This window comes from Diabrotica undecimpunctata, chromosome 9 (genome assembly GCF_040954645.1).
Source record: "Diabrotica undecimpunctata isolate CICGRU chromosome 9, icDiaUnde3, whole genome shotgun sequence".
Taxonomy (NCBI): domain Eukaryota; kingdom Metazoa; phylum Arthropoda; class Insecta; order Coleoptera; family Chrysomelidae; genus Diabrotica; species Diabrotica undecimpunctata.
In genome coordinates, this window is record NC_092811.1 from 133,016,681 (window position 1) to 133,042,768 (window position 26,088).

General features: G+C 34.3%; 1 protein-coding gene across 4 annotated transcripts in view; it reads right to left on the reverse strand.

Annotated features, from left to right (window-relative positions):
* Positions 1-12,834: 12,834 nt before the first annotated feature.
* The window catches only part of LOC140451498 (venom dipeptidyl peptidase 4), a 63,242-nt gene continuing 49,988 nt past the window's right edge, over positions 12,835-26,088 (reverse strand). For all 4 annotated transcript variants that reach the window (XM_072545337.1, XM_072545338.1, XM_072545339.1 and 1 more), the window contains exons 10-15: positions 25,835-26,048; positions 21,805-21,989; positions 20,221-20,415; positions 19,575-19,735; positions 19,248-19,459; positions 12,835-13,020 (exon numbers count right to left, since the gene is read on the reverse strand). In XM_072545337.1, coding sequence (XP_072401438.1) covers positions 12,880-13,020; positions 19,248-19,459; positions 19,575-19,735; positions 20,221-20,415; positions 21,805-21,989; positions 25,835-26,048 — 1,108 coding nt within the window. In that variant the 3' untranslated portion in view covers positions 12,835-12,879. The remainder of the gene's footprint in view (positions 13,021-19,247; positions 19,460-19,574; positions 19,736-20,220; positions 20,416-21,804; positions 21,990-25,834; positions 26,049-26,088) is intronic.

Sequence of the window (26,088 nt, forward strand, 5' to 3'; positions counted from 1 at the left end):
GGTCTTCCTCTTCTTCTTTGACCAATAGGTCTATCAAGGAGCGTTTTTCTAGCTGGGTCGGTTTGCTCCATCCGCATTACGTGGCCTACCCACCTCAGACGTCCTATCTTTATGTGTTTTACGATATCTGGTTCCTGGTATATCCTATAGAGTTCGAAGTTGTATCGTCTTCTCCAGACACCATTTTCATTTACCGCTCCATAGATGCGCCTTAGTATTTTTCTTTCGAAACATCCTAACATGTTTTCATTGCTTTTTGTTAAAGTCCAGGTTTCTGAACCATATGTTAGGACTGGGCGTATTATTGTTTTGTAGAGTTTTACTTTTGTATTTCTTGATATAACTGTAGATTTAAAAAGGGGATTAAGCCCAAAATAGCATCTATTAGCCGTGCAAATTCTGCGGTTTATCTCTGCGGTAGTGTCATTTTCAGTATTGACGAGCGTTCCCAGGTATACAAATTCGTTAACTGCTTCGATGACGTCATTTTCTATAACAAGTGGCCGTAGTGTTTGTGGTTGCGTACCTATTTTCATGTATTTTGTTTTGTTGGTGTTTATTATTAAACCCATTTTTGTAGCCGCTTCCTTTAATGCTACGTACGCCTCTCGTGCTGCGTTTTCCGTTCTCCCAACAATATTGATATCATCAGCATATGCTAAGATTTGCACAGATTTGTTATATATTGAGCCGGTAGTTGTGATTTGTGACGTACGTATTACTTTTTCCAGAGCTAGATTGAATAGTATACAGGAGAGTGGGTCTCCCTGACGTAGCCCGTTATTTGTTTTAAAAGGTTCAGAGAGTTCCCCCTGGATTCGTACTTTGCATTCAACTTTTTCAAGGGTTAGTTTGGTTAAACTTACCAACTGATTTGGTACTCCTAGGTCTATCATTGCTCTAAATAATTCTCTTCTATTTACAGAGTCGTAGGCTGCCTTGTAGTCTATAAATATGTGGTGCGTGTCTACACCGTATTCCAGTGTTTTCTCTAGAATTTGTCTTAGGGTTGAAATCTGATGAATTGTTGATTTACCACCTCTGAAACCAGCCTGGTATTGTCCTATTATTCGCTCTGCATATGGTGCCATACGATGGCATAGTATATTGGAGAATATTTTATACGCCGCATTTAGGAGCGTAATTCCTCGATAGTTAGAGCATTCAAAGATATCACCCTTTTTGTGTATGGTGCAAAGTATTTCAATATTCCAATCATTGGGAAGGGACTTCTGTATCCATATTTCTTTTATAAGCTGCTGTAGGGCTATTATGATATCGTGGCCACCTTCTTTATATAATTCCGCTGGGAGATTATCTATTCCGGGTGATTTGTTTCTGGCTAGTTTGTTTACAGCGTCTTTAACTTCCAGGATCGTTGGTGGATCCTCCTCCCTCTCGTCTGCTCCGCTTACCTCGCAGCTTTCGTCTTCCGGGTTTTCTTCTTCCTCTATATTAAGTATCTGGTTAAAATATTCCGTCCATCGGTTTAGTACGTCTGTTCTTGTTGACAACCTGAAATAATATTATTCTATAATTGAACAAAAGGAGGCGTTGATGCACTAGATGAGAAATGTACCATTTACAGCTCATCAAGGAGAACTCAACGTTGGCCAATGCCTTTTTTTGATCAAATATTACATATAAGTCAATATTTGCGCCTCTGTAACTTCTTAGGTTCATTAGGTTTGTAAAGTGCCTTCTGTCAATTATAACATAGTCAATTTGATTTGTGGTGTGTCTATTTGGTGATATCCAAGTTGCTTTATGGATATTCTTATGATTAAAACATGTACTTCCCACAATTAAATCTTTGGAAGCTGCCATACTAATAAGCCTTAAACCATTGTCATTAGTAACGTCGTTAAGGCTGTGTTTGCCAATATAATCTTGGTAGCATATCTCTTTTCCTATCTGGGCGTTCATGTCTCCAATGATTATTTTAATATCGTTTTTGGCACAGTTATGGAGCACGGAATATGGAGGCGTAGATATAACTTTGAACTGCAGAATATCTACAAGCATACGTTTGGTGGTAAAGATATTACCACTATAATTAAGCGAAACTGCCTGCAGTGGGCAGGACATGTAGCCCGGACAATCTAACAGCGCAACCCGTGGGAATGAGTAGACCAAAGCTGAGGTGGATAGACGGGGTAACACAAGATGCCGAGAAGATCGGAGTCGGCAACTGGAAAATGCAAGCGAGGGACAGAATAGAATGGCGTAGAAAGCTTGAGAGGGTCGAGGCCCTCTAAGGGCTGTAGCACCAAGATGATTACATATAAGTTGTGTCAATGCATTTATCATGTCTAATTGTTTCAAAAATAATGAAAATACATCCCCAATTAAATTCATGAAGGCACTGGCGAAAAGCCTGACAGAACCTTTTATGAGGAAACGATTTGAAAATCCTAAAATTAGCTTAGATATAAGAAACTCGAGTAGAAGAATAGTTGCACTCGAAGAATCAGTCAAATTTCCACCCGAAAAAGAATTAAAGATTCGGAAATATTGTTATTTATGCCCATCTAAACGTCATAGAAAGACATTTTACTTATGCTGTGATTGTAAAAAGCCTAAATGTTTATCATGCAGTAAGAAACTATGTACAAAATGTGCTTCAAAATAATTGTAATGAAAATAAATGTTGTTTAAAATTAGTGAAGTTCACCTGTTGTCAGAATTTTTTTACTGAATACTGAATTTTTTCAGTTTTTGCACAAAAATTATTCACTAATATTCCCTTAAACCACATATGTATTCTAAACTTCGCAAAAAACCCTTTTTTTTTAATTGATGAAATTGTGGAGGCTTGTTATAATAAGGAGAAATTTCAGTGCTATTGTAAAATAAAGGTATTTTAATCACTCTTTTTATATAATACTTATATACCTAACAGCGAATAAAGTTCATCCAGTTTTACCTTATTTCAGTGAAATTTTTACTGAAATAAACTCAATAAAGCATTTTTTATTTTTTAAAAAGGAGTCCGTGAGACTCCACATCACGCTGAATGTATCTGAACTTGCTCCTCACCGGTTACGGTTTAATCTTATTTATTTGAAACTATTATATTAATAATTTTATGTTTCATTTTATATTTTAAAATTTAAACTTTTATGTATCTTATATCTACAACTCAAACATACTCCTACCTTTACCGATAATAACGAAACGACACGGTATTGGAGACACGGCACTGGATGCTGTAAGAAAGAGAAAATTTGTTAGTGCGTTCAAATATTTTGTATTAGTTAAAATTTAAAATGTTGAAGATGCTTTTGATTTATTAGTAATTTAGAAAAGTGATTTTTGGACAAGTTTTACTTTCTTTACTATTTACTACTTTATCTTTTTATTAATATCATCATCATCATTGGTGCTACAGCCCTATAAAAGAGCCTCGACCTTCCCAAGTCTATTACTCGCCACTCAATTCTATCCATTGCCAACTGTTGCCAGTTTGCTGCGCCTATTTGTCCACCATCCTCATCTACACCATCCCTCCATCTGAGTTTTGGCCTACCCCTACTTCTACTTCCCACAGGTTACGACATAAGGATTCTTCTAGGAGGGTTGTTCTGCTGTGATCTTGCCAGATGTCCTGCCTATCTTAGTCTACCTATTTTTATAAAGGATACTACGTCTTTACCACCAAATATATGTTTATATCTGTGATATATCTCGTAGTTGTACCTCCTTCAACAAACACCATTTTCACAGATGCCACCGAATATTCTTCTCAGGATCCTTTGTTCAAATATCTTTTTTATTATTAACTAGTGAAAAAATAGCAAACAACCACCAAAAATAATATCAACATAAGCTTAATTAACGTTTTTAATTACTAATGAACCTATTTAAGTACGAGAGCCGTAATCAGGTACTATAGACCGAATTTACTAATTCTCAACATGTTATTCCTCCATCAAACACATCAAAGTTATACTCTACTGCTGTAAACCCATCGAACAAACAATCCTTAAGCAAAAAACAAGCCATTTTATTCAATTAACTTCCAAATACTAAAATTGGAGAATATTTAAATGTCATAGTTACTAAAATCTATCCTAATAAAATTCTCGTCATTTTTAAGATTGTAAATGATCGCGTGGTTCGTCATCGTAGGTTCCGTCTAGTTCCGAGGCTTTATATCGGTTCTTTGAGCTTTGTTTCCTTTTACAATGGGTAGGATACTAACCTGGCCCATCAACCCTCCTCTTTTATCCTGGCTTAGGACCGGCTGTGGGCATGAACGCGGCTTCTGAGCTACTCAATCCACTCAGTCTTTACGCTTGTAACCCCGAAACAGAGTCATTATGAACAAAAGAAACAACAACAATACACCATGGTTCAGAAAAGAAATAAAAGAGGAATGTAATTAGAAACGAAAGGCCTACACGAAGTACAAAACATCAAACACTCCAGAATCCCGAGACACCTATAGAAGAATACGAAATGAAACAAAGCACTAGATAAGAAGAACAAAAGATGAAAAATTCATAAGAAAGCAACAAAAAGAAATGGCAGAATTGAAGAAATACAATAACATACCAGCAGACGAATGGGAAAGATACCTGACGGAACTGTTTAAAGAAAAGGAAAATAATAATCAACAAAATAACGTACCTGAATTAAGACACGAAATAGAAATCAGTTTTTAACAAGTAAAGATAGCCATAAACTCTCTCAAAAATAGAAAGTCACCATTACCAGATGGAATAACCAACGAGCTTCTAAAACACGGAGGAGAAAGTATAACCCTAGAGATGACAAAACTTATACAAAAACTAATATTGCACTGCAAGATACCAGATGCATGGAAAAACAGTATAATGATACCAATGTTCAAGAAAGGAGATAAAGAAGACCCCGATAATTAGAGGGGTATAAATTTACTGAACACTGTACTTAAGCTTGCCACAAAAGTCCTAACAAACAAAATCAATAAACTAACAACTTTATTAGATGAACAACAAGGATTCAGACCTGGAAGATCCTGCGTAGACGCCATATTTGTACTAAGACAAATCACAGAAAAGGCCATCGAGTACATTAAACCAGCATATCTATGTTTTATAGACCTGACAATGGCTTTCGATCGCATCCAAGTGGAAAACATCTTACACCTTCTGACTCGTTAAGCCCACTTTTCTTTAATATAATAATGGATGAAATAATACAAGCATTACGTAAAGAATGGAGAACAAAGAAATCCAAATATTATGTTATGCAGACGGCGCTGCATTGATCGCCAAGACAGAAGGCGAGCTCCAAAGATTAACACATATCTTAAATAAAACAGCCAAGAAATACCATATGATAATATCAGAAGAGATCCAGGCCGAAGAAGAACATCCTGCCTCCGAAATCTCCGAGAATGGTATCAAGAGACCACCGCTAATTTATTTAGAGCCGCCGCGCCGTAAACAAAGTTATTATTGCCAATATGATCGCCAACGAAAAGATGGGCAGGCCACGTGCACAGACTGCATAACGAGAGACTTGTAAAACTGCTATGGAAGGAGATTCCCACAGGCAAAAGACCACTCGAACGTTCCAGAATGCGATGGAGAGATAACATCCAAGCAGATCTCCGGAAAATGAACATTCTATTTGACCCTAGGTTGATGGAAGACCGAACAAATTGGAAAAAAGTTGTACAGTCAGCCAAGACCCACCCAGGGTTGTAGCGCTACGTGATGATGATGATGATTGCCAACGTTCGATAATCGGACAGGGACCTGAAAGAAGAATATCAGCGGAAAAACCAAATGTAGGACAACATCTAAATACCTGCTACGATGTAAAATCGAAATTTATGGGAAAATAATAAAGCAAGAAGCAAGGTATAAGTAGATATCTGGGAATAGATGTAACTAGTTACGGAGATGTTGAAGAAGAAGTACGACAACAAAGCTTAAAAGCAAGTACAGCGGCGAGATCTCTTAAGGACACAATCTGGAAGAACAAACACCTAAAACAAGACACAAAAACAAGAATCTATAAAGCAGCAATTAGACCTATATTAACATACACGGCGGAGACAAGACCTGACACATCTGAAACGAGACGACTACTAGAAACAACAGAGATGAAAATACTCTGACGAATATCAGGGAAAAGTCTGTTGGATAGGGAGAGAAGCGAAAACATAAGAAAAGCATGCAATATAGAATACATAAATGGATGGGTGTTTATTTTAATAAGTTACAGAGGTGAAAAAAAAAAGAGAAAATTTAGTGTGATATTTAATTTCAAATATATCATTCAAAAAAACTTTTTGTTTATTCTAAGGGACTTTCGGCCCTCGGTAATAATGTAATCTTTCATTCTGTGTTTAAATTTTTCAAAAATATTTGTTAGTTTTCTCAGGATTCTAAAAAAATGTTAAAAAGCATTGGCCCGAAATTTTGCGCCTACGCTCTTAAACGAAACAAAGAAATTACTAAAAATCTTAAAATTACAACAGAGCAAGACTTCAAAATTGCAAAAACATGGTTGCAAATAAACAAACTTACATTAAATTATGAAAAAACTAAATAGGTACTCATCTACTTTTTGCACAGAATAAACTTTGCACAATTTAAACACAGAATGAAAGATTACATTATTACCGAGGGCCGAAAGTGCCTTAGAATAAACAAAAAGTTTTTTTGAATGAGATATTTGAAATTAAAAATCACACTAAATTTTCTCTTTTTTTTTTTCACCCCTGTAACTTATTAAAATAAACATTATAGAAGTTTTCGGGGACTTTTGGCCCTCAGTAATAATGTGGTCTTTCATTCTGCATTTAAATTTTTCAAAAATACTTATTAGTTTTTTCAGGATTCGAAAAAAATGAATACATTTAAAAAAACATTTGCCCGAAATTTTGCGCCTACGCTCTTAAATCAAATATTCTCGTGTATAAAACCCTCTATATATTTTTATTTTCTAAAAATACTATATTCGTATTGTTGTCTTCGAGTGCGCTGACACCCGGCCACCATCTGTTGATTTTTTGACCTGAGCCTTCGAAGACTTGCGTCTTTCAATAAAAGAAATAGCACTGACACCAAATTTAATGTTTTCATTTTGAACTATCCCTTGGCAGACCAAAGTTTATTTTTTATAGCTCGGACAGACACGTCGGCGTCGGCTTACTGTTCGAAAGTCAAACCAATACTATTATGTAATAACTAATAATAATTACAAAGCAATAGTAATTACCTGTTATTATTCTTAGGAAATCTAAATAAACTTATTCCTTTTCCTGTCACAGATGAACATCCGCGAATCGCACAATTATATCCAGACATTTTAAATATAAATTAAACTTTTAACTATAAACTATAACTATAAACTTATATATTTAACTATAACTATAAACTATAACCTTTTAACTATAAATAAATTATATAAATGGTCAAATGCACTTGTTGTGTCGAGTATTTACCATAGACGCCTACGGACTATCGAAAATAACCAGAATTAAAGAATAAGCACGTGTTTTTGACAGTTAAACAACCAGAATCGGGCATGCGTATACAAAAATGGTACACGTTTTTGGACCGTTGTGTCGCTTCTATGTGTATTCGGTTATTCTATGATAATACTATCAAAATACCCACAATATACCATGGACTTTCTAAAAGTTATAATTCAAAGAGTTATGTTACCTCCTAAACTCGAGCTCAAAGTTATATACAGTCCATCTAATTTACATACCGTTACACGTCATCGGCGTCATAGCCCGTGACATCACATGATACCAACACGAAATATTTAGGCGGTAGGTGTGTTCTTTTTTAGAATCACTTTGCCGAGTACACTGGCATTATAGCCACTAGACATATTTTATTATAACGCGTAGAAATAATATTTACAGATTTCTATTAATGTTAACTTAAAGAAATACACAATAATATGTTTCATTTAATTTGTATAAATGCATTGTAAAGCGTTTTTATGAAGAACAGTTGTTCGGAACACACTGTAACTGTAATCGAACGAAGGTGAAAATTTGGCATAAATAAACACTTATTTGACAGTTGCGGTGTTGACACTTTAGTTTTGTTTTTATTATTTACTATTAATTAAACTATGTTGTTTTTTAAACAAGCGGCTCAAATTGTTTTTAACAAGATTATTTTTTAACTCTTGTTTTGTTTCTAGTTATTTACATTAAATATTAATTTATTTTGATGTATACGGTTATTGTACCCTTTTGCAATAATTATGTGACCTATTTGATTTAAAATGGATTCAGGAATTTTTTATACTTTTGCAACTATGTCAACTTCGATCTCTGACGTAGATAATGACGTGCAACGGTTTGTAAATTAGATGGACTGTACGAAGATACAGTTGATAGCGAAGAAGAGTCAGAGGAGGAAAATTAAATTAAAATACAAAACTGCAAATTAGATCAGGAACTTCTTCAAAATGTAGTATTTTATATAATAAAATTAAGAAACAAATACTTAATTCTGGTATTTATTAAATACTCTTTAATAAAACAATACTAAACTCATTAAAAAGTCGCTTATGACCATTTCTGTCTTAAATCAGTTTTACTCTTGTAAGATCATTATTAAAAGTATCACTTAATGCTATAAAAACATCCATTTTATAGAATAATGAATTTTGGTAACGATGTAGATATATTTTTATAACTATTTCAATTGGGTACATAAAAAATGGGTTACTACAGTCTTCGTAGGGCCAGTCGAAACGTAAAATAACTGCAACGAAGAAACAATAATAATAATAACAATTATGTACAAGAAAAACGCACAAGAAGTTAGTACAAGAAGAAAAGTATTAAGAAAATAAACATCGAGTATATTTATATATTTATTATAAAATTAATGTTTAATATTAAAATAAATTAAATAACAAATGTAATATCACTCTGCAACTACGAAAAAATCAATGTTTTAAATAGTTTTGCTTTCATTTCTTCATCTTTCTTTTATTTTATAAAGTTCTACATTAAAATATATTTTATCGTCGAAAATTGTGTGCAAAAAGCGAGGTGTATGTTTTTAGGATGCATTTATATCGATGCAAATGCATTTCCAAGAATCGGACATTCGCTAGACTGCTATACCTACTATGTTATAAAAAACTGTAAAATGAAATTTAATACAAATACAAATATATTTCAATAAAAAGTCACTAAAAACGAAAAATGGTTATTTTGTAGTAGTTATTTTGTAGTTTGTAAGATGCATCATAATATTTATCAACATTTTCAACAATAAATACTAATATTATGAAGATAATAACCACAAACATTATAATTTAATGTTAAACTGTTCCCTAAACTCAAATATTTCAATCATTTACCTTTCAGAAAATCAGAGAGTAGATATGAATATGGAAAGCTTCTATTACTAACGCCATTACACTACACTTATTGCACTTTTCGACACTCTATAACGACCAAATTCACTCGTTTATTGAATTATTTAGTATAATTCAGAAACAATCACACATTATTGTCTTTTTACTGTGTGTATTGCAATTGTACGTTTTAAAAGAACCCGGTTAATTTTCAAATTTAAAATAAAATACCAACATGTCGGTGCAGCTCGCGAAAAGAAACCTGTAACAACTTTACCGTAGCTATTTTACAGAGGGACGGACGAATGGCTGTACTTGCTCAGTTTCTCGGTGTCCGAAGTGAATTTCCTAATAACGAATGGCGTTAATGCTCTATTGTTTATCCAGCGTTAACTTATATTTTAATAGTTTTTTACAGATTCATTTTTATAGTAATAGGTCGATTTTAGCGAATGGGTAGTATCATAATATTTTGATAATATATTCGAAAAATATTTGTACGAAAGGTAGATGGCGCCAGAATTATTAAATAGCCAAATAACTAAAATAATAAAATATTAATAAAAACAAAATAATTTGGTTTTTATATTTTGCCTTGTAATTGTAATTTTGTACGTAATTAAAAATATAATAAAGGTAAATAAAAATATAACATTTAAAATTCTTAAAACTGAAATGTTTTAGCCTGAACTTTTACAGATGTCGGCAACCAGTATATCGTTTTTGTTCTTCATTATGTCTGTTTAATCTTTGATATAGAATCCTTGTGTTTGTACAAATAGTCGGCTTAGTTGTTTTAGCTTTAATTTTGTATGCCTATTGTAAAACTCTTCTTCTTCAGTTTGTCTATATCTAATCTTATATCTCTACTATCTCCAATTTGACTTCAACCATTTCTTATATGGTCTCTTTCTACTTTTATTAACTGCCTTTGTGTTGTGTAATCAACAGTTTTGAGATTCTTTCAGTCTAAATTCTAGCAATACAGTCATTGCACATCCGCATCATCGAGTCTTCTTTGCCTTGTAGCAACGCTTATTATTCTAAAGGTACATTGTTATCGAAGATTATGTCGTGTTTCATCCTGACGGAAATATAGCAAACATTACTAAAGAGATTGAGTAAAATGTAAACGTGACCTCGTATTGTTCACTTTAACCCTTTTATGTTTTTTACTAATCACAATTTTTTCGATTGTATGTAGCCAGGTTCAGGAACTGCAAATATCGAATAACTCTGTGTTTACTATTCTGGAACAGATAAAGGCAAACATGAATTAGGTGTCAGCATTATATTGACAAAAAAAGTGGCAAAAACTGTTAACAACTTCATCCCAATCTCAGCAAGAGAGATGCTCATACAACTGAGAGCAAGACCAATTGACATCAACGCCATTCAACGCCAAAGTTAGGCTCAACAAAACATCATCTACAGTTGGACCATTTGGACTAGGAAACCGGAATGATCGGGGAGATACATTGGAGATTTTTGGAAAAAAATCAATTAGTAATAATGAATACCTGATTTAAGCTACACCCAAGGGAATTGTACACCTATAAATCTCCACAGTATTCTGTGGGAATGATTGTAAGAAATCAGATTGATTACATACTAGTAAATAAGAGGTATAGGAACAGCTGTGCATCTGTCAAAACGTATTTGGGGGCAGACATAAATTCTGATCGTGTACTAGTTGTAGGTAATTTCAAATATGAAGAAGGTTACAAGTAAGTCGATAAAGAAGTATGATGTTAGAAAACTGAAAGATCCCAATGTTCGACTGAAGGTGAGTGAAAACCTCAATACAAAGATGCTAAAATGCAGAAATGCAGGAACTATAGAGAGAAGTCTAACCATCATACAAGAAACAGTGAGAGAAATAAAAGAACAACACCTAAAGAAAGATACAAAGAAACGGAAATCGTAGATGACCAATAACATACTTGAACTTATGGATCAGAGAGAAAAACAAAGAAAATCTTCAACAATATAAGAGAATACATACCATCGTCAGAAGAAAGATAAGAGAAGTCAAAGAGAAACAAAAAATAGCACAATGTTAAGAAATGGAGGAGTATTAGAGTCGATATGATAATTTCAATGTCCATCGACAGGAGAGAGAAATAGCTGGCAAGTTCCGAAAACGCAACAGCGAAAAAATAACAGATAATGAAATCAATCTTGCCATAACCAAAGAAAATAAAAAGAAAATATGTGAAGAATACTTGGAGGAAATTTTCCACGACCTTAGAACAATACAAGAACCCACCATAGAAGAAAATTCAGGTCCCGAAATCCTACCAGAAGAAATAACAGCAGCCTTTAGACAAATGAAAGATGGAAAGGCATCAGGACTTGATATAATGTCTGCAGAACTGCTGAAGCTATTAGATACAGAGCAAATAAAAATAATAACTGAAATATTTAATGAAATACACAAGGCAGGAAAAATAGCAGTAGAGTGACTCAAATCGGAGTTCGTACCATTGCCAAAAAAATCAGGAGCAAATGTTTGTGAAGATAATAGAACCATAAGCCTAATCAGCTATCTGCTGAAGCTGTTTCTAAAAGTCATCGACAAAAGAATTTACAGGAAATACGAGGAACAAATTGAGCCCAATCAGTTTGGATTTGTGAACACTTTTGGTACGAGAGAAGCTTTATTTAGAGTGCAGGTATTGTTTCAGAAATGTAGAGATGTCAGCTGTGATGTTTTTGCATGCCTGATCGACTGCAAGAAGGCTTTTGATAGAGTCAGGCATGAACAAATGATGGAAGTGCTGAAGAGGACAGGGATTGACGGAAGTGACCTAAAAAATAATAGCTAACCTGTATTGGAATCAAACAGTGGTGCTCCGAATAGATGGAGAATATACAGATCTGGTAAAAATCTTAAGATGAGGGTCAAAATCTCTCCTAAAAACTAACAAACCTAAATATGACCCAGAATCATACTGACCCATATCTCTGACATCGACAACGTGCACATTACTAGAAAATATCGTTAACTCCAGGCTCTTATGGGTTTTATAAAATTTCAATTTCTTAATCTTCGAGTAAAATGGCTTTAGAAAAATCGGTCAATCAGAGAAAACATTTTAGACTTGGAAAGTGAGATACATGAAGCTCTAGCTAGAAACCAAAAGTGTGTTGCTACATTTTTTAATTCAGAACCTTCAAAATTGCGTTTTTAAATGTTTCTACTCTTATTTGTTGCTTAAAACGTTACAAAACAAGTCAGATCTTTCGGTTTTTCATAAATGTTTGTTAAGAACTTTTTTTTAAATGAACTGAGAACCTTTATGTAACATGGAACGTAGGGTCTTGTGGTTCTTAAAATTTGAAATCATTTTATGGTCAAAATTAAAGTGATCTGTCAAATAGTTTAAGAGTTATTTTAATTTTTAACCCAAATTAAATTTGTTTGCAACAATATAAAATACGCTTATCGTCCTGGGGCGGGACCTAGTAGGTACTAGTATTCAAATAAAAATCAAATTTTAGAAAAATACTTTTATTGGTTTTTTACAAAATATAAATAAATTATAATACATTCGCTCCTTTTGCAGACCACGCATCGGCAGTTGGGTTTTTGACACCGAATTGGTCTGCCCAATATTTATCCATCATATGATACAGGTGCCTGGAGACGTGTCCTAGGGAATGGTTTTCGTCCGGATAACTCTGTAAAATAGTTTTATATTATTATTAAATTATTAGTATTACAAAATAAGTGACAGTTACAGTTACTCGTAATTAGAGAAAAATATTATCAGGCACAAAAACAGATATTATATGGACAAATATGGACAAAGAAGACAGAGGCATGCTCAATTTCGAAGATGCAAGGAAAAAACTTGATCCACGAACAAAATGGTCAATCCATATCAATAAATTATTAGTTTTATGGTATACTTAAGTGACGTTTGTTATAAAAGTACTTAAATGGCATGGAACAGACGTAATAAATTGCAGAAGTTATATAGGCACAAACATAGACTCAGATAATTGCCTAGTGAGGGCAACATTAAGGGCTAAAATTGCAAACACCAGTAAAAAAAATAAAATAAATAGAAAAACATCACGAACAGGCTAAGGAATCAGAATGTAAATGAAGAAGACCAGAGAGATATAGACTCATACTGGACCAGAATAAAGGAAGACATTAAAGCAGCAGCGAAAGATGAAATAGAAATAAAAATTTGTGCCCGTAAAAATCATTGGTTTGACGATGAATGCAAGAATGCAACCAAAAAAATGAAGCCTACAGGAAGATGCTTACACGACGAACTAGGAAAACTGTAGAGAATTACCAGACAAAGAGAAGAGAAGAAAAGAGACTACACAAAAGAAAAAAACGAAACCCTTAAATAAAGAACTTAAATATATAGAAAGCCTGAACAGGGAGAAATTATTCAGAGCATTATATAAGAAAGTTAACAGCAACAGAAAAGAATCCAAGGCAACCACAAGACAATGCAGAACTCAGAATGGCGAACTATTAACAACAAGGAAAGATATATTAAATAGATGGTTGAATACTACAACCAGGCACTTAATATAGAGGAAGAAAAAGAAAACCTTGAAGACAAAGGAGATGAGGTAATGGGAAGAGAAGAGAGGGAAGAGGAACCACCAACAATTCTTAGTTAATTCAACAAAACAAACTTTTGACAAAATTAAAATAATTGAGTATAAATTCAGGAGGAACTGTCTGAACCTTTTAAAAACCAATAACGGGCTGCGTCAGGGAAACTATCTCTCCTGTATACTGTTCAATCTGGCTCTGGAAAAAGTAAAACGTATGTCACAAATAACAATCACATTGGTTTAATATATAATAAATCAGTGCAAATTCTTGCCTATTCTGATGATATCAATATTGTTGGGAGAACGGAAAACGCTCTACGAGAGGCGTATGTAGCATTAAAAAAAATCAGCTACAAAATAGGTTTAATAACAAACACCAACCATGAATGGTGATGAGGGGAACCAAAAAGCATCTAGAACAGTCCTTTAAGATACAAAGCCCAAGTAAAGAATATAACTTTGAAGTTGTTAGCCAATTCGATTACTTGGGCGTGACACTAACAAATAGGAACGAAGAGAACCAAGAAATCATAAAAAGAATGGCCAAAGGTAGTAAGAGTGCTGGGAGCCTGACTTAGATACTGAGGTCGAAGATAATATCCAGAACAGCAAAAAAACGAATATATACAACAGTTATCCGACCTACAGTACTCTATGCTAGCGAGACCTGGACACTAAATAAAGATATGGAAGTAAAATTAGATAGATGGGAACGAAAAATTCTTAGAAGGATATACGGAGGTGTAAAAGAGGGGAATATCTGGCGAAGAAGAACGAATAAAGAAATAATGCAAATATATGGGCAACCAAAAATAACAAGACTCGCTAAAATTCAAAGATTAAGATGGCTCGGACATATAGCAAGAATGAAGGAAGGAAGAGTTCCCAATGAATTAATAAACACGGAGGCTGGTACAAAAAGAAAAAGAGGCCGCCCCCGACGAAAATGGCTGGAGTCGGCAAAAGAACAACACACACCAACAAAACAAAGTATATGAAAATAAGCACGCAACCACAAATCCTACGACCAACTGTTATAGAAAATGACGTCATCGAAGCAGTGAACGATTTTGTATACCTAGGAGCGCTCCTTAACACTGAAAATAATACTACCGCAGAGATAAACTGCAGAATTTGCTGGCACGGCCAACAGATGCTATTTTGGGCTCAATCTCCTCCCTAAATCCACAATTATATCGAAAGATACAAAAATAAAACTCTACAAAACAACAATACGCCCAGTCCTCACATATGGTTCAGATACCTGGACTCTAACAAAAAATAATGAAAACGTGTTAGGATGTTTCAAAAGATAAGTACTAGGGCGAATCTATGAAGCAGTGAATGACAATGAAGTGTGAAGAAGACGATACAACTTTGAACTTTATAGAATATATCAGGAACCAAATATCGTAAAACATATTAGGATAGGCCGTCTGAGGCGGATAAGGACATGTAATGCGAATGGAAAAAAATGACTCAGCTAGAAAATCGCTCCTTGACAGAAGTATTGGTCGGAGAACAAGGTTCCTTGATAACATCGATGAAGACATGAGAAATATGGGAATACGTGCTTGGCGGAGAAAAGCGATGGATAGGGACGACTGGAGAGAAATTATTGAGGAAGCTAGAATCCACGCAGCGTTTTTCCACCAAAAGAAGAGATAAAATGACAATAACCCGTCTTAGATTAGGTCATACCAGTTTTTTGGGAAAGTATGTACTATTTCTTTTCATATTTTTACTATTAATATTTCTGTTACGGTACTGTAATGTTATCTAATTCAATACTATTCTAACGACTTTGGTAAAATATATTGCTTCCTGTAAACTGGTTGTCTCATGTATTATGTTAAGTGCGGAGAATTTGACTTCCTTTGTATTTTGTGTCACAAATGTGCACACAAGTGTACGGTTTCGTATTACGGTCTCAATTACAATGCAATAGGGTGATTTATTGATGTGCCCTCTTCTACCCAACGGCCAGAGGATTCTTTTCTGAACTACAATCTAAAAACACTTCCTAACAAGACATCGAACGAGATAGACCTAGTGCGTGATAGGTTCTTCGCCGGCCGGCGCCCCGACGGTACCAACGAGATTTCCTTGGCTACGATTCCAATATTTCAAAGGGTAAGTCTATATTCTTTGTACCAACATCAATAATAATTAAGACCAGTTAATTTCCTAATTTATTGACAGTTATATTTGCTATTTTTCGCTAATTGATTTACAAACAAATTATTTCATTTTTTCGTTATAATTATTTATCGAATATCATTTAACCAGCGACCTCATTAAGTTTTATACAAAACACCAGTGCTACACAAAATTTTTTAATTACAAAAGAATCTAAACCGAAATGTGAGCAGTGTACAGTCAACCTTCCGGTGAAACATATTATTATAGACAGTCTAGTTTTCTAGACAAGCAGTCAAGTCAGTCAAGACGTAGCAAGAAGCAATTACGGTATCCCAATAAATCTACAGACAGCAATTGGCGCAAATTGTTCTTTCACAAATATGTTAAATTACTTAATTCCTACTAATTTTGTAAAAATCTTCTTCTTCTACTTCTTGGAGATCTTTCGATCTGTTTAATTCTGAAGCTGCCTCTGGTTAATTTCCTGGGAGATTGCCAACTATCCCTCCACCTTTTAGGTGCTCTTACGGGAGGTCTTGAACCGGGCGCGTTATTTTCTAGGGCAATTTTTGGGAGTCTATTCTCATCCATTCGTCTTACATGATTGTACCACATCCTCTTACGCTGCCTTCCCCATCTTACAATATCTTGTAAGTTTAGTAAGTAGTAAGTTTATCTGTCTCTTCTTGTTTTGCCCACTATTGTTCTTAGTGTTTTTATTTCGGCAACCCTTAGCATCTGTTTCGTGTTGTTGGTATATTCGCGCACTTCTATGCTATATGTCATGATCGGTCGTATGCAAGTCTTGTATATTCTAATTTTATTATCTGGGCGCATATACGGATTTGACTAGACTATCTTTCACAAACATCTTGACAATGCGGATGCTTTGTTGATCTGACTCCTTAGGTCCTTTACTGGGTCGTGTCTGCTTGATAGGTATGCGGATTGGTATGATGATGAATGCAGAACTGCAGTAGAGGAACAAAGGCAAGCTAGGCTTAACCAACTTCAAAGAAATACAAGAAATAGCAGTGAGATTTATAACGAAAAAAGAATACAAGCGACTAGAATATGCAGAAGAAAGAAAAGAGAGGCTATGAAAAAACAAGTACAAGAAATCGTAAAGCATAACAACAGACGCGAAAGCAGAAAATTCTATAAATGCATAAAAGAAAGTACACAGTCATTTAGACCAAAACTAACGATATGCAAAGACAAGGACGGAGAACTACTAACAGAGAAGCAAAAAATTATAATGAGATGGAAACAATATTTCGAAGAAAATCTAAATGCAGACAACGAAAATGATCAGAACGTGACAATATATTATACGGCGGAGCTGCACATCGAAAATCCAAGTTATGAAGAAGTAGTTCAGATAATAAATAAACTAAAAAATAATAAAGCACCAGGAACGGACGGAATTTCGGCAGAATTATTAAAGCATGGAGGATCCGAACTCTGGGAAAGAATCCATTACCTAATAACATTGATATGAACAAAGGAGCAAATGCCAGAGGAATGGACAGTTGGCCTCATACAGCCAATATATAAAAAAGGAGATAAGAGGGAATGCCAGAATTATAGGCCAATTACATTGCTAAATGTAATATACAAAATTCTTTCTGGTATAATCTACAATAGATTATTAGAATACTCCGAAAATATAATTGGTGATTATCAAAATGGATTCAGACCAAATAGAGCCACTACAGATAACATATTCATACTAAGAATGATACAAGAAACAGCTTATAAATACGACATAGACCTATATAATATGTATATAGACTTTAAACAAGCTTTTGATAGTGTGAAAAGAGACAAAATGCTGGAAGACCTTTGTAATCTAGGTATACCTAAGAAATACATCAGCCTCATAAAAATGACATTGCAGGGTTCAAAAGCCGCAGTCAGAGTAGATGGAGAACTGACTCCCTTGTTTAACATCAACATGGGAGTAAGACAGGGAGATGCCCTATCAACCATGCTATTCAACCTAGTTCTTGAGGCAGTCATCAAAAAAACCAATATAACCGGCCATATAAACACCAAATCAGTACAAATTACTGCATATGCAGACGATGTAGCCATTATTAGTAGGAATAAGCTACGACTAATGGAAGTGTTCAAACAAATTGATCCTGAAGCAAGTAAAAGAGGTCTCAAAATAAACGAAGCAAAAACGAAGTATATGACAGTCAAAAGAATAACTGACAATGAAAATAATATCACAATAGACAACTATACTATCGAACGAGTGGATACCTTTACATATCTCGACACAGAAATCAATCAGAATAACTCCGTAAGTAGCGAAATTAATGCACGTATTTCCAGCGGGAATCGTACATACTATGCTAATAAAAGATTGATGACATCGAAATTATTAGACAAAAGAACCAAAATGACTATCTACAGAACACTGATTAGACCCGTAGTAACCTATGGATGTGAAACTTGGGTAATGACGAAAAAAGATGAAGCCCAACTCAGGACATTCGAGAGAAAAATACTGAGGAAAGTATATGGCCCGGTACAAGAGGAAGATGGCACATGGAGAATCAGGAGAAACGACGAGGTTAATAAGTTAAATGAAGGTTATGACATTGTAAGATTTATGAAAAGTCAAAGACTGTCATGGCTGGGACAAGTGCAGAGACAAAACGATGCAAAAACAACAAAGAAAATGTTACAATGGAAGCCTATAGGAAGGCGAAAAAAAGGAAGGCCCAGAACGAGATGGTTGGATGACGTGGAAGACGACCTGAAAACAATGAACATAAGACAATGGAGAAGAAGGGCACAAGAGAGATCTGAATGAAAGGACATAGCCAGACAGGCAAAGACCCATCCAGGGTTATGATGCCAAAAGAAGAAGAAGAAGTATGCTTGATAGATCTATGCCCAAATATCTGAGTTGCATCACCTGTTCTATGGGGTTGTTCTCAACCACTAGCTTACATCTGAGAGGATCTTTTGCTATTGTCATACATTTAGTTTTGTTGGTAGAAATGGTCATATTTAGTAAAATATGACCATTTCTACCAACCATTATATAGTATTTGTAAAAATCTAATATTTAATATTGTAAAAATTTGCTTCTCGCTAATACCTTTCAAGTTGATGCGAATTTATAAATAAAAAAAAATATTTATCATAGTAAATGTACTAACGTGTTGCCTGAAGTCAATATCAGCCAGTTCCAACGCTTTGACCAGTATCATGGAATTTTGATAATGGACGTTGTCATCACCAGTTCCGTGTATTATAAAATAGTTTCTGCCTCTGAAAGCCTCAACTGCATTGGTGAGATCAGTGTTGTTGTATCCTTGTTCATTGTCTTCGGGTGTTGGTAGTCCCATAAACCTTTCCGTGTATATGGAATCTAAAACATTAATTATAAAATTCACTTCATTTGATCAATTTTACTAATAAACAAACAAGAATTGTTTTAAAAATGACAGGGAATCTTAAAAATGTAAATGTTGCTGAATATTTACCGTAATAAATAAAACTTGTAACTGGAGCTACCGATAAGGCTGCCTTGAAAACATGATCTTTGTCCTTAGCTAAGGCCCAGCTGGAGCAAAATCCCCCATAGCTCCAACCCCAAATACCTGTTCTTTGAGCATCGATATATGGCAAGTGCTCTTGTAAGTACCTAAAAAATTCAATAGCAATCTAGTACTTTAAGAAAAACAGTAAAATCAGGTGTATAATTATTTGGAGTATCCAAACACAAATTTTTTTATTTAGTTGATTGAATTTAGTTCAATTAGTATAGTCGTTATAGATTTGATGCCTAAAAATCATTCGAAGAAACTGAATTTTGCCAAGAATATCAATTTTGGGACCCCAAAAAAGATGCAAAAAAGTTTATTACTTTAACCACCCTGCTTTCTCCTAAAACCCCCCTCATAAGGGGATAAAAACACAACAAAAATCGATTTACCAAGAATCTATATGCCGTAAAAAAATGGCTTTAAGTAAAAAATATAGCTGAGATAATTTTGAATTACTATTTTTGTGTAATTTAATATTTTTTTGTATAAAAATGATTATAATTTTAATAAAAGTCCTTAACCATCTAAGGAGTCTTGACATAGTTTTTTCCAAAGGTAGAAAACTAAATATAAATAAACTTACTTTGTAATCTGAATTTGGTCTTCTACTTCCACAGTACCAAATCTTCTGTACATATCAAACATTTTGTTGTATCCGTCTCTCCCGCTGCCTCTTCCGTCGATGTAAATATATATGTACTCTCTTTTTGTAACCAAATAATGTTTAAATTGTACATTGTAAGCATCGTTGATCTGGTTGTTGCCTGGACCACCATAACTGAAAATAAAAGTCATATAGTCAACTAAAGAACATAATAATGTTTTTCTTAAATTACTACGAAATCAAATTATTTCGGCACGTCGACTTCATCTTCAAATCAACTTAAAACGAAATTTGGTTTCAAGAAAATGGATGTCCTTCATATAGTGCACAGGCCGTTGAAAACTATTTAGATTTAATTTTTCCGGAACGTGTAATTGGTACACAAAATACCATAAAATGACGACCTCAGTTATCAGACCTAACTCCCCTAGATTTTTATTTTTGGGGGATGCTAGCAAGTAGCATGGAGGAACTGAGTTGCCTAATGAGTAAGATACAAAAAACAAGTGCACAATACGGACTCAGACTAAATATCACAAAAACCAAATGGATGTTAGTAAGCAAAACCCAACAACCACCACAGCAACTGATATTAGACAATGAAAGAATTGAACACGTGGATTCGTACATCTACTTGGGAACAACAGTTAACTCAAATTGGGATCAAGCGAAGGAAATACGTATAAGAGTAGAAAAGGCAAGAGCATCGTTCACTAGCATGAAGCAAATTTTCACCTCTAAAAGCCTCACCCTACCTCTCAAAATTCGACTTCTAAAATGTTATGTATTCCCGGTTTTGTTATATGGAATGGAGGCGTGGACAATGACCGCAACATTGATGAAAAAAGTAGAGGCCTTCGAAATGTGGGCTTACCGACGTATATTACGTATATCCTGGACTGAGCACGTGACCAACGAAGAGGTACTACGCCAGATAGGTAAAGAGAGAGAGGTAAGAATAAGTATAAAGAAAAGAAAGTTGGAATACTTGGGTCACGTTATGAGACATAATAAATATAGAGTACTACAACTGATCGTTCAAGGGAAAATAGACAGCAGAAGGGGTCCAGGGAGGAGAAGACATTCGTGGCTCCAAAACTTGCGGCAATGGTTCGGATTGTCATCTGCTGAACTATTCAGATCTGCCGTAAACAAAGTCAGAATAGCCATGTTGATTGCCAACGTTCGGAACGGACAAGGCACATGAAGAAGGGGGATGCTAAAGATCAACTTGCCCAGGCATGATTTCTAGTGAGCCACCAACTTATAGCAACCAAGACAAAAGATAGTTAAACTTAGCCAGAACATATAAGAAGCTAATCAAAATAAAAACAACAATGATATCATTATAAAATACCTTTAAAATGTACACATTATTAGACATAAAGAAGAATAAGAGGAAGAAAGTGATAATTTAAATCACAAAGGAAAAACCAAGCTAAACGTGGTCCTGGTAAAAGATCGTGGCTTTAGCGAAACGGTGATAGAACTCGACAAAGAAAAAGAAGTGCTGGACATATACAATACCTACAATGTATAAGAAAAAGTTAATAAAACGCTTACGTGTCTATAATAGCAGGGTATTTTTTATTGGAAGATTCATCCAAATTGGGAGGCAACAACAATCTCACTCTAGCTGAGAATTCATCGTTTATTGGCACCACCAAATCTCTAACTTTTGGATGTAACTTATAGGCTAGAGCAATTCTTAGAATAAAGTTATCTTCCCATATTAGAATGTCCTCACTCTGGAATAAAAAATAGTTGTTAGTTCAATATATATGTGATAAAATTGATGCTGCGACTCTACTATTTAATACATTATAGAGAATGTGTTAGAAATGAGCCAATTAGATAGAGATGAAAGCTTTTATGTAGATAATAAAGGGTTTCACGTATTGGTGGAAAGAGACCACATGAAATTTATAAGAAAAAAAGAAAAGATAGTGGAAAGATTTTAGAAAAAAGAAATACGGTCGTTTTATCTAAAAGTTAAAAGTCTGAAAGAGAATACCAGAATTAAAATTCATACATGAAAAAAGAAGATGGAACATACACAAGTAAAAATGATTTAGTGATTAGTATAGAAGAGACTACTTAATGGATAAAAATACAGATGAGAATGAAAATTGTCTTATAGAGGATGATGGCATAATAGTAGAACTGTCTAGTTCTACTAGACTTATGATATAGATTAATGGGCTAAAAAATAACAAAAAAAATACTGCGGAAATGCTAAAAATGAAGGAAAAGATCTACAAAAACGGATTGATAGCCTTATCAAGAGGATATGGGAAGATGAAAATATGCAGAAGATTTGGACCAAAGCTTTATGATGTCCCATATACAAAAAGGGGATATATTGGCATTTGAAAATTACAAAAGAGTTGCATTGTTGGATACTTGTTACAAGGTATTAACGAGTATGCTAATAGAGAGACAACAGATTTGCTGAAGATAAACTAGGTGAGTATCAGACCAGTTTTTAGATCAGTGGTATTTCATATTTTTACACTAAAAGTAATCCAGACTACGTACTATGGACATAAAGTAATCCTGCATCTATTGTTCATAGATTTTAAACAAGCGTATGATAGGATAAGAAGGAATAAAATGTATGAAGCAATGATCTCTTTGTATATACCTCCAAAGATGGTAGGTTAGTAAAAATGACTCTGGATAGTGCACGAAATCATGTAGTATTGAGTGGGTTCCCCTTGGATTAATTTGAAGCGAACAGAGGTATTATACAAGAAAATGCTTTATCCACTATGCTTTTTATCTTGCTATTGGAAACAATACTAGTTAAAACGACCGGTTCCATCTTCAACAATACAAATCAACAATAGCCTTTGCGAATTATCTTACTATTCCAACGAAAACAAAAAAAAATTACGAAATATTATAAAAAAATTAGAAAAAGATGAAAAATATTTTGACCTAGAAATAAAACAAGAGAAAAAAAATGGAATGTGTAAAAGCTGAGAGATGCGACAATTGCAGAACGGTACTCGGAAAACATCACCAACAGGCTAAGGAATCAGAATGTGAATAAAGAAGTTCAGACAGACATATACTTCTACTGGAACAGAATAAAGGAAGACATTGAAGCAGCAGCGAATGACGAAATAGAAACAGAAATTTGTGCCAGTAAAAATCATTGGTTTGACAATGAATGCAAGAATGAAACAAAATAAAAAAATGAAGCCTACAGAAAGATGCTTACCGGCGAAATAGAACAACTGTAGAGAATTACCAAATAAATAGAAGAGAACAAAAGAGGATACACAAAAAAAAACGAAACCATTTAAATAAGGAACTTAAATATATAGAAAACCTCAACAGAGAAAAAAAAATCAGAGCATTCTTTAAGAGAGTTAACATCAACAAAAAAGAATTCAAGGCAACCACAAGACAATGCAGAAGTCACAATTGCGACCTATTAACAACAAGAAAAGATGTATTGAATAGATGGGTGGAATACTTTAACTAGGCACTTAATATAGAGAAAGAAGAAGAAAACCTGGTAGGAGAAAGTGATGAGGTAAGAGGAACAGACGAGTAGGAAAATACCAGGCAGGAAAAGAGGGACGAAGCGTAGTTTGCTCAGATTTTAGCTAGTTCTTCCTGGTAGTTTCCTTGATCATTCTTAAGGCGAGTCTCATGGTGTTTCTTGTATATGCTCAAAATTTCTTTGACCTTTTTATGTAGTCCAAAGCTATCTACCTTTTCTTGTAGTAATTCCAATTCTTCACAACGTTCTTTCATTCAGCTTTCCTTTGCGTTTTTATTTCTTGCCCTTATAGTACGTTGGATATCCTTGTATTCCTGTTGATTCTGATGTATTTTGTACTGTCTGCGTTGCTCCATTAGATCAAGTATCTCTTCCGTCATTCACTCGTTTTTGTGATTTCTTTTTATTTTACTTGCGACTACTTCGTCAGCCCCGACTATAACTATTTTTATTTTCTCACAGGTTTCCTCTATGCAAATCCTCAAAAATAAGCACGCAACCACAAATCTTGACCACTTGTTATAGAAAACGACGTCATCGAAGCAGTTAACGAATTTGTATACCTGAGAGCGTTCCTTAACACTGAAAATAATACTACCGCAGAGATAAACTGCAAAATTTGCACGGACAACAGATGCTATTTTGGGCTCAATATCCTCCCTAAATCCACAATTATATCGAGAGATACAAAAATAAAAGTCTATAAAACAATACTACGCCCACTCCTAACATATAGTTCAGAGACCTGGACTCTAACAAAAAGTAATGAAAACGTGATAGGATATTTCGAAAGAAAAATACAAAGGCGAATCTATGGAGCAGTGAATGACAATGGAGGGTGGAGAAGATGATACAACTTTGTACTTTATACAATACACCAGGAACCAGATATCATAAAACATATTAAGATAGGACGTCTAAGGTGGATAGGGCGTATAATGCGGGTGGAACAAATGACACTAGAAAAACACTGATTGATAGAAGCATTGGTCAGAGAAGGAGAAAAAGACCCAGAACAAGGTTCCTTCACAACATCGATGAAGACATGAGAAATATGGGAATACGTGCTTGGCGGAGGAGGAAGGCAATGGATAGGGACGAGTGGAGAGAAATTCTTGAGGAGGCTAGAACCCATGCAGGGTTGTAAAGACAGAATAATGATGATGAATAAACCAGGAAAAGTCACATGATATTCGGAAATACAAATATCAAAAAGAAGAGGGACAGTTTACTTTCACATCAAATGAATCAAGGAAGTATAATTTTGAGAGAGTCCATTTTAATTATCTAGGGGTTTTTATAGAAGAAAAGGGTTTGGAAGAATGGGAACTGAATGCCAGATAGGCTAGTGAAAATTATTAGATGGAAAGCCTAAGACCACTAATGAAATCGAACAATGTATCGAAAAAAATAAAGTTAACTACTTATTAAACGGTAATAGGGTAATATTAATAATATTAATAATAATAATAATATATAAATAATAATGGACAGTGATGTATGGACAATGAAAAAAGAAAATACGTAGAAATTGGAAAGATGGGAAAGGAAAATGCTCAGAGCTATATGTACAAACAAAAATACGCTGGAAGTTTGGGTTAAGGTTGGGGTTAAGTATCAATCGTCTTATAAAGACATAAAGAGTAAGATGGATGGAGCAAGTCATAAGAATTAAAAGGAAGAGAATGCCAAAGATTAGCGTAAAACAGTGTCCAATTACTATAAGAAACAAAGGACAAACGAGAAAGAGATGGTACAGGAAGATCTCAGAAAATAAGGAATTGATGGTTGAGAAGAAAAAGCAACAAATGGGAAGAATGGAGGTGAATAGTAAGTCAATTTAGTAGGCACAGAGCATGATTGAACAAGAAGCCACTACACTTATTACAAATTTCATAATATATAAATATTATAGTAATTGTATTTTAGCTAGGTTTTGAAGGACTATTGAGCTAGGTAAACAAATAAATAATAAATAGTTTCTTGGTAGATTTTATGTATTTGGTTAATATTCTTTTATTATTAGTTTCAAATTACATACTGTTATTTGATAAATAAATAAGTCAAATATATACTTACATCTTTGGTGTTTTCGATACCTACAAGAGGTACCTGTGGTCCCAGACACATTTTGACGTAGTAAGATAATTCAGTACTAAAGATTAAGGTACCAAACCTGCAAGGTGTTTCATCTATAGTAAAGAAACATGTTAGACAACTGATATTTCCCGACTCGTCCACAGAGTACGAGTTTTGTTGAGATGGACAATCGACTGAAGTGGCACTATAATAACTAAAAGAAGAACGAAGTTATGTACAGTGAAATAATAAAA